Below are 15,518 nucleotides of genomic sequence, written 5' to 3'. Positions count from 1 at the left end.
TCCAGCCGTGTGAAATCCCTTTCTGTTGTCCATCATCACTAAACAGTTTAGTTAGAAATGCTTGAGGCTTATGGTTTGAAATTTGTATGTAATTCCTAATGCTTCTGATTCTTTATTTTGTCAGAAAAAATTCAGTTGGTGCTTTGGTACTATGATTCTATTTAACCATGAACAGCAATGTCTGTTTTCATGATTTCCATAACTGTTCATTATACAGTACATATTCAGTTAAGATGATTAATAGTGATGGTAAAGTTGGCTTTGAGAATGAATAGGTAATGTGTTTCAGTCTTACCCTTTATTGAGAATCATTGGTCAAGACTAGAAACCTTGCATAATTGGAGTAATATCCCACCATTTATTTAGTTCTTACTGGCAATTGCAGGTCACCTGTCAGTGTATACTGTACAAATGTTTTCATTTCCCTGTGGGTTTTGCATCTTCATTCTTCACTAAATATTTGTTGACTTTACAGTTAAACAATTACAGCCTTTAATGTTGTCGTCTTTTACTCAACTGCTTATTATCATGTAAGTTTAGCTTTCATCATTGAATATTTTTTTTCTTATGGCAGCTATTTAACATGACAATAGAAACATCTGAGAAAAGTAATGATCTAGGGGAGCGATTGACAATATTACTGGAGCAGACTCTCCTCACCATGTATACCAACATTTCCCGAGGACTGTTTGAGCAACACAAACTCATCTACAGCTTCATGCTCTGCATTGAGATCATGCGTCAGAAAGGAGAGATCTCCGATGCTGAATGGAATTTCTTCTTGAGAGGGTCTGCGGGAATTGATAAGGTAAGGACAGGTGACTTTAAACATAAATGTTCCACAATTAGTTAATTATCTGAGATGGCCACTTTGACAATTGCAAAAGTCTTTAAAGGTGAATTCATGGACCCTGGTGAGCATGGTGGCTTTGCAGTTAGTTCTGCTTCACAACTGTAGACTCCTGTGTTTGATTTTGCCCTTGGGTGTCCACATGCAGCTTGCAGGTTCTCCCTGTGTTCACGTTGGTTTTCAAAGTGTGGTTAAAGTGTGTTCTTCCCATCTGCCAAACACATGCTGGCTAGGTCCGATCGACTGTCCTAAACCATCCCGATCCTCATGATCCTGTGGCCATGGCATTCAATTTAGGGGCGGTCTTGAGTCTTTAGTCCCGCTGAAACTCTCATTACGATGAGCAGCTCACTCATTGTAGATGGGCAAGTGAAAGTGTGGACAAAAATTCAACTAGCCTTCCAAATACCATCTTAAAACACTGTGTCTGATTTGATATAAGGTTTATTTTTGCCAGAGCCGGCTTGCATCTACCCAAAGGGAAAGTCACCAATACCTGGTTTCGAATTTGATATAAACCAGGCTGTGGTCTCGTAATTCCTGATGTGTGATGATACTGCTGCAGGTGCATGTCATTCTTAAAGGAATTGTTATTTTTCACTACGGAATTATTTTTTGTAAGCAGTGGCACATTTTTGGACTATATTTTTTAAAGGAAAATTTGTTCTTTTTAATTTTTTCCCAAGTACTGCATAGATTAATGTATTAGGTAGGCTCTAGGGACACAAAATGTAGTTAATCTTTGCTTACATTAACATGTTACTGTCAGATCATTCACCCTGTGACCCTGTGGGGTTTATAGTTACCATAGTTTCCATAGTTACAGCTATGTACATACTGTACAGTAGTCACTTACCAGGATGGAAACTTGTCAAAATAACACAGCAAATTTATATGCATGTGGGCAGTATTGGATAAATTAAGTGGAAAAACAAAGATAACTTGACCTACTCATACCTAGTAACAGATTGCTGAAGGCTGATTCTGGACTCAAGCTGGTAATACGTGAACTATAGGGCTCTGCATGCATCTTTGCTCCAATTAAATATTTAGTAGTTGTGCTCTTCAGTTGACACTTAATATGGTCTTTTTAGTATAATAGTAGTACAAAAATAATGCTGATAAAATAACTGATGAGAATATTTAAACTCTTGATTAAAATTATAGCTAAGTTCATTTTTAATGTAAAATGGCCCTGAAAAGGCACTGCTTATTGTTTTTCTTAAATTTTTAATAATTTTTTTTTCCCACAGCCTAATTTATAATCACCAAAAATGCTATTAAGTTTGACCCACCTGTATGAGCACTGCTGTATCAGAGGAGAAATCAAGCTGACTTAAAGGCATCCTTTGGGATTTACATCAGTTATCTGCCATCTGCCACAGCTCTCACTACAGGCCCAAAATATTAACACAGTTAAGGCATCTGTGAGACAGAAGAAGAGAGAACAGTGCAAGCTCACTGCTGGACAACTGTCAAACCGCAGGAGCTACTGTTGTGTGTCAGGCTAAGGAAATTCTGGGTCACAATCTATCCAAGTGATGCTCAGACAGTTGTGCACTATTCCCTGAGAGCTTCAGTCACAGCTGGCTAAGGACTGTGCTTAAATTTGAACAACTGATCTCTGAAATATAGGTTCCAGCCTCTATGCTGAGCAAATGCCTTTAATTGCTATGCTACTGACAAATCTCCCTCTTTATATAGAGTATATAGTTTCTATAATTGGAATATTGTTTTGAAAGTAAAATTACTGTAAATAATAGAATTATCTTCTAGTTTAACTAAGTGCAAAATCAGAACTAAAATATTCAAACGTTTTTATGACACTCCTTCTATTATGACTTTCTTTTCTTTGTTCACTGGATTTAATTTAAATGGTACTTGATGATGATTACTCACTCACCACATTCCAATACAGATTGCCATAATGCTTTTATCACCGGAAAGCAAATGGTGTTTTTAAAGAATGTTTTTAAAAGAACACAGCGTGGAATCTTAAGTTTAATAGATTCTTCACTTTCTTAATCAAAAACACTTGTCATAATTCTATGATAACTTTTTGTATAAAACACAAGTGTTCTTCCCTTGTGTGAAATGAAAAAAAAACATATAAAACAGCCGAGCTAAACATTAGTGAATAAATTATTATTTTCTTTTAAATATTTTATATTTTGAAGAACGCAAAGCAAAGATATTTGCCCTCTAGTACAGCAACAATGTAGGCTGTGCATTTTGTTAAGCAGAAAAGAAATTCTAGACTGGAGTCTCCTGTGTTATTTGATATTCAGGAGCAGGCCAGAATTCACATTATCATTTGCTGTACAGATTACTAAGGAAAGGTCACTGACATCTGTCAGTTCCAAACAAGATTACAGATGACCTTAGCTACGAGGTTACCTTAGTCACAGCACAAAACTAATTTATTTTTTTTCTTGAAAGAGAAATGCTGAATAACATAAATACAGTGGTTGTAAAATCTTCCTTAAGAGCAAACATACAGTGTTTTTGTTCTATATTATTTCAAAGTTTTTTGTTATAACAAGTTTTGAAGAGACAATGCTAGGTTACTGTAAATGAGAACTAGGTGGAGTTATACCACTTAGCAATTATAAAGGATGGGATGCCAGGCCCTTTATTAACCTGCCAAAGGTTCTTTTCATGTCCCAAAACCACCAGTGCATTCATAGACCACACAATTATCATATCTAATATCCCATTTATTTCAGTTTTTACACATAATGCAGGTTATTCACCAAAGGATCTTACCTATACAAAGAAATCCCATGGATCCCAATTACCAACATATGTCCCCATTAAGAAGTCCCACAGCATTTTTCCCTGAAACCAGTTCTTGTCAGCGTCCTGGTATGCTACCTTCCACCACACTAAGGAACAGGAATGAAACTCTGTGTAGTCCTTCAGTGGCTCTTAGGCAAGTTCTCCAGTCCTGGCCTTCCTGAACAACATGGCTCTCTCATACTCTCCCCCAACCACGATTTCTCACAAGTCCAATGTCAGATAGGGAGGGAGGAAGATGAAGCTGTAGTCTTTGGTCTGTCCAATGACTCTTCTTCCAAAAAGATCCTTTTTCTGTCCTGGCTGGTGCTTTCTATCCCTTTGAAACAAAGAGCTCCCCACTCTTCCCCCAGGAGGAGGACATTTTGGTGTTTCTCCAGGAAGTGGCTGCCCAAATAAGGCCAAGTGTGCTGATGCACTGTTTTCGATCAGTTCCTGTTCTCAGGCCTTACTCTTAACCACAGGGCCACTCAAACCAACTTGAAAAACTAGTATCTGTGTCAAGAGGCCCTTTTTTATCAGTGCAGGAACTCCAAGAATAGGGCATCACACTGAATCAACACCAAGCTGTCACTGTCCCTTCAAGGCAATTCAAATCCATACAGCCTTCGGCACCCGATGTCCAGCACTCCAACTTTCCAATCTGTGACAGAGTCCCTATGAAGTGCAGATGTTACAATTCAACATGGATTTGCTGGTTCCTTTCTAAAGACAGTGTTCAGGTTACTCATAAGCAGTACCCAGCTGTCCAAATCATGTACACCTTCAATGTGAGCGGTTCTTCTGGACGAGTTGACACCAACACATCAGCGGGAATGTGTTAAAGTTGAAATAAATATTCAAACTTTATCTATATATCCTTGTTTGTATACTGTACATACAATATATATAGTTGGGTATATATAATATATATATATAGTATTGCATGGATGTAGTTTTCTTTATATTTAGAGTTTCTTAGCTTGTATGGACTTACACTTTATTTTTTTGATGTGCCACCTGTTTGACAGAATTTTGAGTGGTAAAGAAGAAGCCACAGTGAAGCTATAAAACACAAAACTCCAACAAGTGTAACTCAATTGGGTTCAGTGAAGCCAAGATGATAAATAGGACACTGAATAAAAGAATTAAGGTCAATGACACAGCTATTTGTACAAAATCGATCATCTTTCTACAACCTTTTCCATTTTGTGCTGTCTAAATACACTGCAGGCACCATAATCAGCTGTGATTAGAAACATGGTCATTGACGTGTGGTGTCTTTGTAATGATTAGCCCAGCTCATCATATCCAATGCTAAAGATTCTTGAAATCCTATGCCGTGGCATCAATATTCTTGTAATTCTACAAGGCATCTGTCCATACCTGTATTAGCAGTTCTTAACTAGATCAATGCAAATTAACTGTTTACATAATGTATTGCTGTGCTGGTGGAAAAATAAACAGCCTTCTGACATTTTATGAAATTGCTGGCCTCAGCAATTATCAAAATAGTCACAATTAAATCCTTCCTGATTATCATTTTTGCCTAGTTCAAGTCTTTTATTAGAAAGTTTTCATATATATTAACATTAAAATGGAGAGTTTGTTTGCTGCTTTAAATAGTGTTTAAACAGCGTTTAAAACAGCATATAATGCACATACAGTACGGTATTCCTGAGAAACTGTTTATAGGGTACTCCGTTATTTTCACACAAATATTACTATTAATTTAATTCTTGCTTAGTCATTTTTTCTGTAACAACTAAGCAATCTGAAAACAAAGGAAAAATGATTAAAATTAAATTGCAATAATTTATTTGCATTTAATGGTTCGTCAACATGCATTCGTGTTAAATAATTTGGGTAGAGAACAATCAAAAATGGAAATTAATTCCTTTAGCAGGCATGTTTGGCTGGGGGTAGTGCAGCATAATGGATGAGTTTTTGGACCCAAAAGGTTTGGGTTCATGCTCCCACTGCAAACACTACTGTTGTAACCTTGAGCAAGGTACTTTACTCCAGTGCACCCAGTTGTATAAATGGGTACCAGCATTCCTGGTGCTAATTTCTGCAGCAGACTAGTGTCCGATCCAGGAGGAGTCATTTGCATTCTTGTCTGCTCAATGCTGTGTTAACCAGGATAAGCTCTGGCCTTATGACCCGATGTGGATCAGCTATGAAAGTTACAGTACCTACTGACATACAGTACATATCTGCATTAATATGAGAGCTGGTGAGAGTCTAGTACCGTTTACAAGCTAAAGCATTCCTGTTATGACTGTTGTTTGCCCTTCAAAGCATAAATTGTTGAATAGAGAGCTGAATAGAGTTGAATAGAGAGTGAAACTTAACATTACCGAGTGTCAAAGTAAGACATTCAAATGGGCAAACATAACAGTCACTTATGGGGTTTACAAATGACCTGCAATGGATGAGAGTATCCAGAGTGATTTTGCTTAACATGCTTCAACATACATAATACATAATAACAGGCTAATGCTTCTGTATTGCCATCTGCTGAAAGTGTTGCTGCCAGTTAAAATACCACTGGCTTCATCTGTTTAAATTAACTGCCAGTTCCCCAAGTTCAACAGACACTTGGAAATGGCTGTATTTTTCAAATGTACTGACTCCAGAATGCTCTCTATATTAGACTTTTTATATATCAAACAGTCATAGCTCAGTTTGAGTGACTATTCACTCTTGCAAGCACTTGAGAAAGTATATACAGTCTTCTTCTTCTTCGCATTTTCCCACTTATGTGGGGTCTGCTTGTTTGCACCGATTTTTCCACTGCGTACGGTCTGCGGCATCTCGGCAGGTGACTTTTGCGAGGCGCATGTCGTCTTTCAGCCGATCCAGCCAGCGCGTAAATGGTCGTCCACAGGGCCGGCGGCCTTCCACATTCAATTCGAGGGCGGTCTTTGCCATCGATGTGTCATTGCTGCGGAGCACGTGTCCATACCATCGCAGGCGCGATTCCCTCATTTTCTCAGTGATTGGGGCGACTCTGAGTGTTTTTCGCACCCCTTCATTCATGACATGGTCTAGTCTTGTCAAGCCGAGGGGCCATCGCAGCATCTTCATTTCCATTGTATGGAGTACCTGTTCATGTTTCTTTGTCGTTGACCAGCATTCAGTTCCGTATAGGGCCACTGGTCTGACCACTGAGCGGTAGACTTTGGATTTTAGGCGTAAAGAGATCTTCTTGTCGCATAGTACTCCAGTGACCTGCCGCCATTTCATCCAAGCGGCGCTGACTCGCGCCTTGGCGTCTTGGAGGGTAGTGCAGTCGGAGTTGACACATGAGCCTAGGTACTTGAACTGTGTCACTTTGTTCAGTTGGACCCCACCAGCTGCGATTGTGCCATCGGTTTGATCACCGATGTATATACAGAAAGTATATACAGTATAGCGTTGTTAATTAAAGATGTTTTGTTTCTTATCACTGACCAACTGACACTCTGGATTATTATTTTATTTTTTAATTGATGTTATGTTGTAATGTTATATTGGTGAATGTTGTGACTGCAGTCATCATCTATGCTTCTAGAAGAGCAAAATTGGATATTAATTATAAAATGTATTTAGAATCACAGTGTATTAAACCATTGAATGTCATCAACATGTGATAGCAAAATCAGTAAGAACCACTTTTTACAAAACATTTCTTAATATAGGAATAAACCTTTAGAGAAGAAAAGAAACAAGTTCCGGCTATGGAGACTTCTTCAGGTGTATCTTTAGAAGATCACACCCAAAGAAATGTCCAGAGCTGAAACATTGTGTTTCTTTTCTTCTTTTTTTAGCATGGAATAAACCTTTACTTGTTCCTTTGCAACCTACGCATGCTGACACAGCTACCTGCTTGAATTATTTCTTAATATATTTCTGTATGATAACAATGCACACATTCCTCATCATAATCTTTATCACTCCCTTTTCTTTAATAATACTGTAATATGAAGATTCTAATCCAGACCCTGATTTGAAGATGCCAAATAAATATCCTACTTCTGCTTTAAGAGTGTAAAGTCTTTTGTAACGCTGGCAATGGGAATAGCAACTTTCAACAGAGATTCTCACTTCTTTTTCTGAATAGGAGCACACAGACAAGCCTGATGTTCCCTGGCTGACAGATTTCCTCTGGGAAACCTGTTGTGACCTGGAGGATAGGTTGCCATGTTTCAAGGGAATCAAAAAGGAAATGGTTGGCACTCCAGTTTTCATTAAACTAGGTATACGTTTTTTTATTGTTAGGTTTGCAGGTGAAAATTCTTTAATTCTACTTAAGCCCATTGAAAAATTTTAACAGGAAACAATTTAATAGTTGCCTTATCTGCAATCTGTGGTACGAAGAATCTGGATTTGTCCTAGTTTAGGTGAAGATAGAAGATAGATGGTAACAATGCAAGTCTTCATTTGGATAAGAGTTAATGTACTTGTGAAAAGATGTCACACATTGACTTCTAGATCATTAAAGAGCACTTTCCTTTTCAGTTAAACATTAAATATCTAAAAATTAAATTAAATACATGATGACCTGCCTATTTCTGAAATCCAGTACGTTTTGCTACATGAATATTCACTTGAACATCAGACAAAGAAAATATTTTGAAAGTATACATATTTTGTAGGGCGTCTTGAAATCTCTCTCAATCCGGAGTCTTGGGAAGGCTACATCACTGAATTGCCACCATTCTCAGCAGAAAAGACAGAGGAAAAACAGACTGATGCCATCAGAGGTCACTGGGATGAGAGACTGGGATTGTTCCAAAAGCTCATCCTTATTAAAAGCTTTGTGGAGGAAAAGGTATGTTACACTTAGACAATTCTGTGAGCTACAGTGCTTGTTTGATTACTAATATCTAATTGAATTTAGAACATTACTCCATCTATTAATGTGGGTGTTACAAACATAACTGATTGAACTCAGATAATTTTCCTGGGACCCTTATTATTACTCTTTCAGATGAACCAATTCTCAAAAACATATCAAGTTCAATGTAATGAACAAAGTTTATTATTCTACATACATTAAAGGATTATACAGTTTCAAATAAAGGAAGCCAGTATGACTGTTAGTCACTGTAGGTACAGTATACAGTAGGTACCTCTGTGTTCTATATCCATGCAATCTGTGAAAGTGTTAGTGTAATCTTCACACACTGCTGTGGACTATCTGGTTGTTCTGATCTCTAAACAGATGTTTTTCACCAAATGTGTTTAAGAGCAAGTAACATTGTGCTTTGAAAAAAACATTCTAAGTTCAATTACTGAATGAATTGTAGGCTTTATAGATTTGTACCTGGTATAGGGAGCAATATATAGGATTAACTTGACACAGGAAAACACTTTCTTTTATTTCCTTTCTTTCTTTTCTGAGTATTAATATACCTTCTTCTACAAATGGGTCAAGCGCCATAGTTCCATATATTTCCAAAACTGTTTTTCTGCTATATCTGCTGCTATCTTTTTATAACAACATCTGTACAGTATGTTAACATATGGCATCCTGAATATAGTTACTATTTATTTTTTTTCAAAAAGAGAAATGTCTCAATTTGCAAACCTAATATACATTTATTATACCTTTATATCCAGTCAAAATGTTAAATGTCATGTGAGGTATTAAGTATTAAGACGTACAGTACGCCCTGTTTGAGTTATTTATTTTTCCCCGCAGGTGGTGTTTGCTGTCACAGACTTTGTGATAGAAAGCCTAGGAAAACAGTTTGTTGAGAATCCTCCAGTAGACTTGGCCACTTTGTACAATGATATGTCTCCTTCTACTCCACTTGTATTCATCTTGAGTACGGGCTCTGACCCCATGGGAGCTTTCCAGAGATTTGCCAAAGAGCGCGATTATTTGGACAGGTAAGAGCCTAATGCAAATCTACAGAGCTAAAGACTTGGTTAGCAGAACACTTGCTATTTTGACAGTTAATATTTTAGCAATTGTCTCGATGTTGCATCTGATAGAATATATGAACGTTTTAAAATATATTTCTACACAAGGAATGATTGATGGCTGATCTGATCCATGGCATAGATAAAATGTAAACAAACGACAAGAGCATTACAGCCTCTTACGTTGTACGCTTGTAAAAATGTCATCCCCAACAGTTAGGAATTGTGACTATTATTGATGAGTTTTCCTATTATGTAATCTATGTTTATGGTTAGACTTGATTAAAAATTACTTAGGTCTTGTATCCTCCCATCTAAGTCCTAAATAGCTTGTCACTCACATACTGTATTTTTATTTCAGTTACAAGTACTACCTGCATACCCTAACACTCCACTATTACAGTACATTTAACTGTAGCTTTTTGCGTAACTTTTTTGGACTGATCTGTTTGTGGTCTTAGAACTGACGTGACTCAGAAATGACAGAATAATAATTAATAATTTCTTACACTTAAATAACGCTTTTTTGAACACTCAGCTCAAAGCGCTTTACATGTAATGGGGACTCCACTAAAATGTTATGTTAAAACTGGTGTGCATGTGTGTGAATTGTATGTATCACCTTTGTTTTTATTAGATGTTTTTCTTTAATTTCAGAGTACAATCTATATCACTTGGGCAAGGACAAGGTCCCATTGCTGAGAAAATGATAAAGGAAGCCCTCAACACTGGCAATTGGATATTTCTGCAGAACTGCCACCTTGCTGTGTCCTGGATGCTGGCAATGGAAGAACTGATCAAAAGTTTCACAGAACCCAGTGAGTGTGATAATCCAACTGACTCTACACAGAGACTGTGTAGGGACTCTACACAGCAGAAATTACTAGCCACCTTTTCAATTTTATCAGTGACACTCACATCATCCTAGACCTATTTTATTCGGACAAAACAAAACTAAGATACTGGTGCACAGTGGTGTACTTTTAGGTGATTCTTGTTTATAATTTCTTGTAAGGTGCATTACATCTTCAGCTAGGTCAGAGAGGGCTTTCATCCTGGGAGATGAAAGGAAAATAAGGCCAGCTTTGGGAAAGCTGTATTTCCAGAGGCTCTCTAGACAGTGCCTCAGCTATTTTCCACCACATTATTGCTACATACTGTATTGTTCCATCATACATTATATACTGTAGGAGGTATTGAGGCACCATAGGGTTCCAATATCCTAAACATTTGGAATATTTTTCTTCATTTTACAATAATTGTTGAATGTCATTCTTTTAAAATTATTTTTCATCTGTAAAATGAATCCATTACTATGTGTTCATAATGTTTGAATCTTGCAAAACTACTGTAGCCTACTCTGAAAAGCAGCCAAGAATGGAAGAATTGACATTAACAATTATTTTCTGGAAAGATTATGTGTTTTCAGACATTTCTCTGCAACTTTTTGTGATCACCAGAGTATCTCTTTTTATTTTGTGGCTTACTCAGCCACAAAACACTTTATAATGTCAGGCACTATTACACTTCTGTCACAAAACTGTAGCAGTGTATCAAATGTATTTAATTAGAATCGTAGTCTAGAGTGTATTTGTGGTGGGTGAACACCATGAAGACACTCAACGCCTAGCAATTTTGGTTATTGATTTTTTTGCCAATTAGAAAAAAAACGAATGTAGTCAAAACCTGTAGTCTATTTTAAATAATTTAAGTGTGACTTTGTGCTGGGGTTATTATGATGTTAAAAAGCAAACCCCTTATGCCCGAGAGGCTTTCCAAAGACTATTGTATGGCACTGAAGAATGGAATTATTTTTTGGGCTTTACAAGTATGTGTTCTAAATATGCTACGTGTACATTCTACATTGCTCCAGCTTTAGTGTAGGCAAAACACAGGGGTGTTGGGCAAGAGACTTGCCTTAGCTCTGAGGAACAATAGAAAATATTGTAAGGGCTCAGTATCATTCCTGTCTGCAGCAAAATGAAAAGAGAAATCACAAATCCTCTGAGAAGGGACTTCTGAGTGAGGCTGCCTGTTCAGGTGTCTATAACAATGTATGCTTGGAGCTTAGAGATAAAATCAATACTGTATATTCATGAGGAGAACAACACTAGACAGATCATGCAATTTTAGTATGAAAAATTGTATTTATTAAGCAGCAAACGTCTGGCTTTTCAGGGCTGCACTGGTATACCAGTGGTAAATGATATATTTTAAGCCAGTGTTACAGAAAACTTTGGAGGTGGTGGGTCATACTTTGGGGTGACATCCTCACTTTCTCTTTGATATATCTACATACTGTAAACAAATAAGAAACATTTTCATGTTTTTCAATCTTTTAGAGATCCACACTATCTGTCCTGTCTACATATCTTTGTTTTAGCAATTTCTCAAAATATAAAATTCCCCCCACCCCCACTTATTTCCCAAATTATTCATTCCCTTGTATTCTTCCCAAAAACCTTAAAATAAACCAAAAACAACAACAATAAAAGTCTGAATACCATGTAAATTAATTATTTTTACAGTTGTATGTTCTGACTTACAGATATTTATTTACTTCGGAGAAATTTGTGTTAATATCCTTAATGGAAAATCAATTTCTTTAATGGTCCTTTGCTTTTCGGATATCATTGGAGTGTATAAAATGCCTTTCAAACATATTGACATTTAAATTTGAGTTTTATTTTTTGTTGCTTTTTATGATTTTTTTTCAGATACAACAATTCATGAAAACTTCAGGTTATTTTTAAGCTCCATGCCAACAAAAATCTTTCCAGTGACTGTTCTGCAGAATTCAGTCAAGGTAATGTACAACTTAGCTCCTCCTTCATGATTGAGACACATTTATACTTTTTTACATATTTATACTACGTTTTTCCTGTATATGCATATTATGTGTCATGTTTCTTAACACGTTTAACACGTTTATAATACGTCAATTTATTTTTTTACCTTTTGTTTTTTGATATCTTAAACACGCAAAGCAAAAAATAAGAATTCAGCTAACCATAATGCAACAAGCTTGTTTAATCAAATATGAATAGTAATGCTGCTCTTGGCTAAAATGGAGTAATGAAGAACATATCGCAAAACCAAAGGTAGTCTTTTAATTTTTAGTTGCAGAATCTTGTAGAAAGCTCTAAAATGAAGATCCAGGCAATCTGGATGATGTCATTCTAGAAGATCATGTTAGCAGGATGAGGATTTAGAGTGTAACTTTCTAAAGAACCTGAGATTAAACATGTTTTACAGTGATTAATCTTGCTATATGTTTCCTAGATATATGGACTGTAATTTGAATGAGCAGTAATTCTTTATTAATCTGTCTTCTACGTTCTGAATCCTCAGATGTTTCAGTGTTTATTCAGTAATACACTGTACTTATCGTTTTTGTTTATCATATCATGTACTAAGTTTCTGCACTTAGAAAATCAACCACACAACAGTACTTCCACGATCTTGGCTCACATGGGGTGGTGCATTGGTGTGTTACGTAGGCTGCTATCTACTTTATATCATAAGCAGCTCATAGAGAAATATCCCTAGACATGCACAAATTATCTACTGTATGATCCTGGCAGCTACAGGGATTTCCATCACATCAGGGTCATGTTATTAGTAAAAGGAGTTCTGGCTCAACATCTTCAGTAACAGTTTTTACAGAATGCCTAGTGCATTAAAATCAACAGCAACATTTGTTCTGTAACATCTAGTGTTGTTTGAGTTTTGGAGTGAGAAGCTGGCCTCACCTGGAAGCCTGATATTTTATGGAGAATAATGAAAGCTTTGGGGAAATAGTGTAACCTCAAGTTCAACTCCTTTGCAGTTTATAATAATATTTTTACGAAGATGGACATTCTAGTAGAATTTGTATTGTGCAGTATTTCTTAAGGCTGATTTAAATTTCTGCTCAAGCACAAGGGGAAAGTTAGGATACAGTGCCGCTAAAATGTCTCCGTGTAGTATCAAAGGATGATCAAAGGTGTTACAGTATATCTTAAGTAATTGTAAATATTGCAATAAGAATGATAAACAATGTACAGTAGCAGTGGAAGTTGGGGATAGTTGTTTGTAGAGTAAAGGTAAATTAATATTTTTATTGGTGGGTTGGTCAAGGTTTTAGTTTAAACTGAAACTACCTTTGCTGAGATAGAAATGACATGGGGATTTTAATGTGCAGGAACTATAGTAATGTTTATTATTTAGCAATCCTCCTACAGTCAGAATACTGATTTGATTTCATAGCAGTTTTGATTTTACTTTGTTTAGTGTCTTTCCTTCAGACAGAATTTAGAGTACTTGGCATTGTGGTAAAGAAAAATTAACATTTTTCCACTTAAATTTAGTTTTAGCTTACAATTTTTGTTGAAGGTTATTTTAAGTTAAAAATGATTTTTTTTATCCACTAAAGCGAAAACGTTTAGAAAGTTGTCCTAAAAAACCTTCTGTGGCGCTTTAAGCACTGTCTTCAGAAACTTTAGCTGATCTACAATACAGTATGTGTGAACATTTCTCAAGTAAATGAGAAATATAGAAATAGAAAGTAAAATGTTTGCTTTGTTTGGCAATCACTCAGCAGAAATTGTAAGAAAAATGTCTAAGTAGTGGTGCAGGAGTTTATGGTTGACATTTCTTCTGAGATTCTAATGACTTAAATTATTATGGTTTAACCTATTTAACCTTTCCTAAAGGTTAATATAATCTCCCAAGTTACCTACAGGACAACATTATTTCAATATGTGTGAGTGAATGCAGTAAGTGCTTTCCATTAAAAATCAGTAAGGAATCACACTATTACTAATATTAATGTAAATGTATAATTTAGGATAATTATACACTTTGGTAGTTTTACTGTAGCAACATGTGTTAAGTGCATACTCAAGGGTACTACAGCAGTACATCCATCTGGAAATTAAACCTACAACTTTCTAGTTACACTTCCAGAGGCCTGAACACTTCTCCACACTGCCAACTTGTACAATAGGAGCATTTTATCTTCTTTCACTGTCTTGTTTATTGATTGACACTAAGCTTGAGTTAACCTGTTCATTTTACAGCTACAGTAAGTAAAATACATGTAGTATAAGAAAAAGACAAATCCTGGGTCATGATTTTGAATTTTTAAAAATTGCCCGGCAGCATCTTTTGATGCAGTTTGTCAAAATAGCATTTATTATTGTTTTTGTGGTTGTTATGACTTAATGTATTGTACTGTATATGCATTCTGAGTTTGATATCACTTACTATTTAAATACAATGCACTTTTAATATCTCTCTAAATGTCATAGAAAGTAATGGTGTGTGTAAAATTGTTTTCAATGTGCTCTAACTGTCTCACTGAAAGAAAGCAGCACAAGTTCAGTTGAATCCTGGAGCCATTTTCCAGGATTTATTAAAAAATAGTGTTAGACCTTTTTCTCAGTAAACCACATGACTCTGATAAATAAAGCTGGAGATTTCTTTATTACAACTGTATAAAGAAAGGAAAGTTAAGAAAGTTAACAGGTTAACCTCGTCACTCACTCACTTTACGGACATCAACAGGCTTTTGTTCTTGAAGATGAGCAGAATTTCCATACAAAAGCATAGATTTTAATGATTGGTTAGTTTATTACTATATAAAGTGTAAACAAGGTTAGAAAGCTAGGCACCTAGGTCAGTCGTGGGCAATTAACCAAGACCCCTAATTAGCCAAGATTCCTGTTCCCATTCATGATGCTGAATAAAGCAAAAAAAAACTGTTATGTCAAAAGATTTAGAGAAACTTAAGCCAGGTGGAAATGAGCAAAACAGTAAAACAGGTTTGAAGGCCTAATTGTTAACTCATAACAAGAATGGGTTCCTTCAGTTCTGACTTAGAAATCCTTGCCTTTTGTAAAGTGTAAATTGTTTTTGACCATATTCCTGGATTTTATTCTTGCCTGCTAAGAAAATACCAGTGGTTTTAATTAGCCCCTTAAGCTGTCTGTGTTGTAAA

At 36.1% G+C, this 15,518-nt stretch overlaps 1 protein-coding gene across 1 annotated transcript in view; it reads left to right on the top strand.

Moving 5' to 3' along the window:
• dnah6 (dynein, axonemal, heavy chain 6) overlaps positions 1-15,518 on the top strand; it is a 110,251-nt gene that overhangs the window by 75,508 nt on the left and 19,225 nt on the right. The window contains exons 61-66 of the mRNA XM_088930355.1: positions 575-808; positions 7,731-7,866; positions 8,266-8,441; positions 9,315-9,505; positions 10,196-10,356; positions 12,256-12,344. Of these exons, the coding sequence (XP_088786481.1) occupies positions 575-808; positions 7,731-7,866; positions 8,266-8,441; positions 9,315-9,505; positions 10,196-10,356; positions 12,256-12,344 (987 nt within the window). The remainder of the gene's footprint in view (positions 1-574; positions 809-7,730; positions 7,867-8,265; positions 8,442-9,314; positions 9,506-10,195; positions 10,357-12,255; positions 12,345-15,518) is intronic.

This window comes from Atractosteus spatula, chromosome 1 (assembly GCF_055471065.1).
Source record: "Atractosteus spatula isolate fAtrSpa1 chromosome 1, fAtrSpa1.hap1, whole genome shotgun sequence".
Lineage (NCBI taxonomy): Eukaryota > Metazoa > Chordata > Actinopteri > Semionotiformes > Lepisosteidae > Atractosteus > Atractosteus spatula.
Note: the sequence above shows the minus strand (reverse complement) of the source record. Positions and strands in the feature narration are given on the sequence as shown.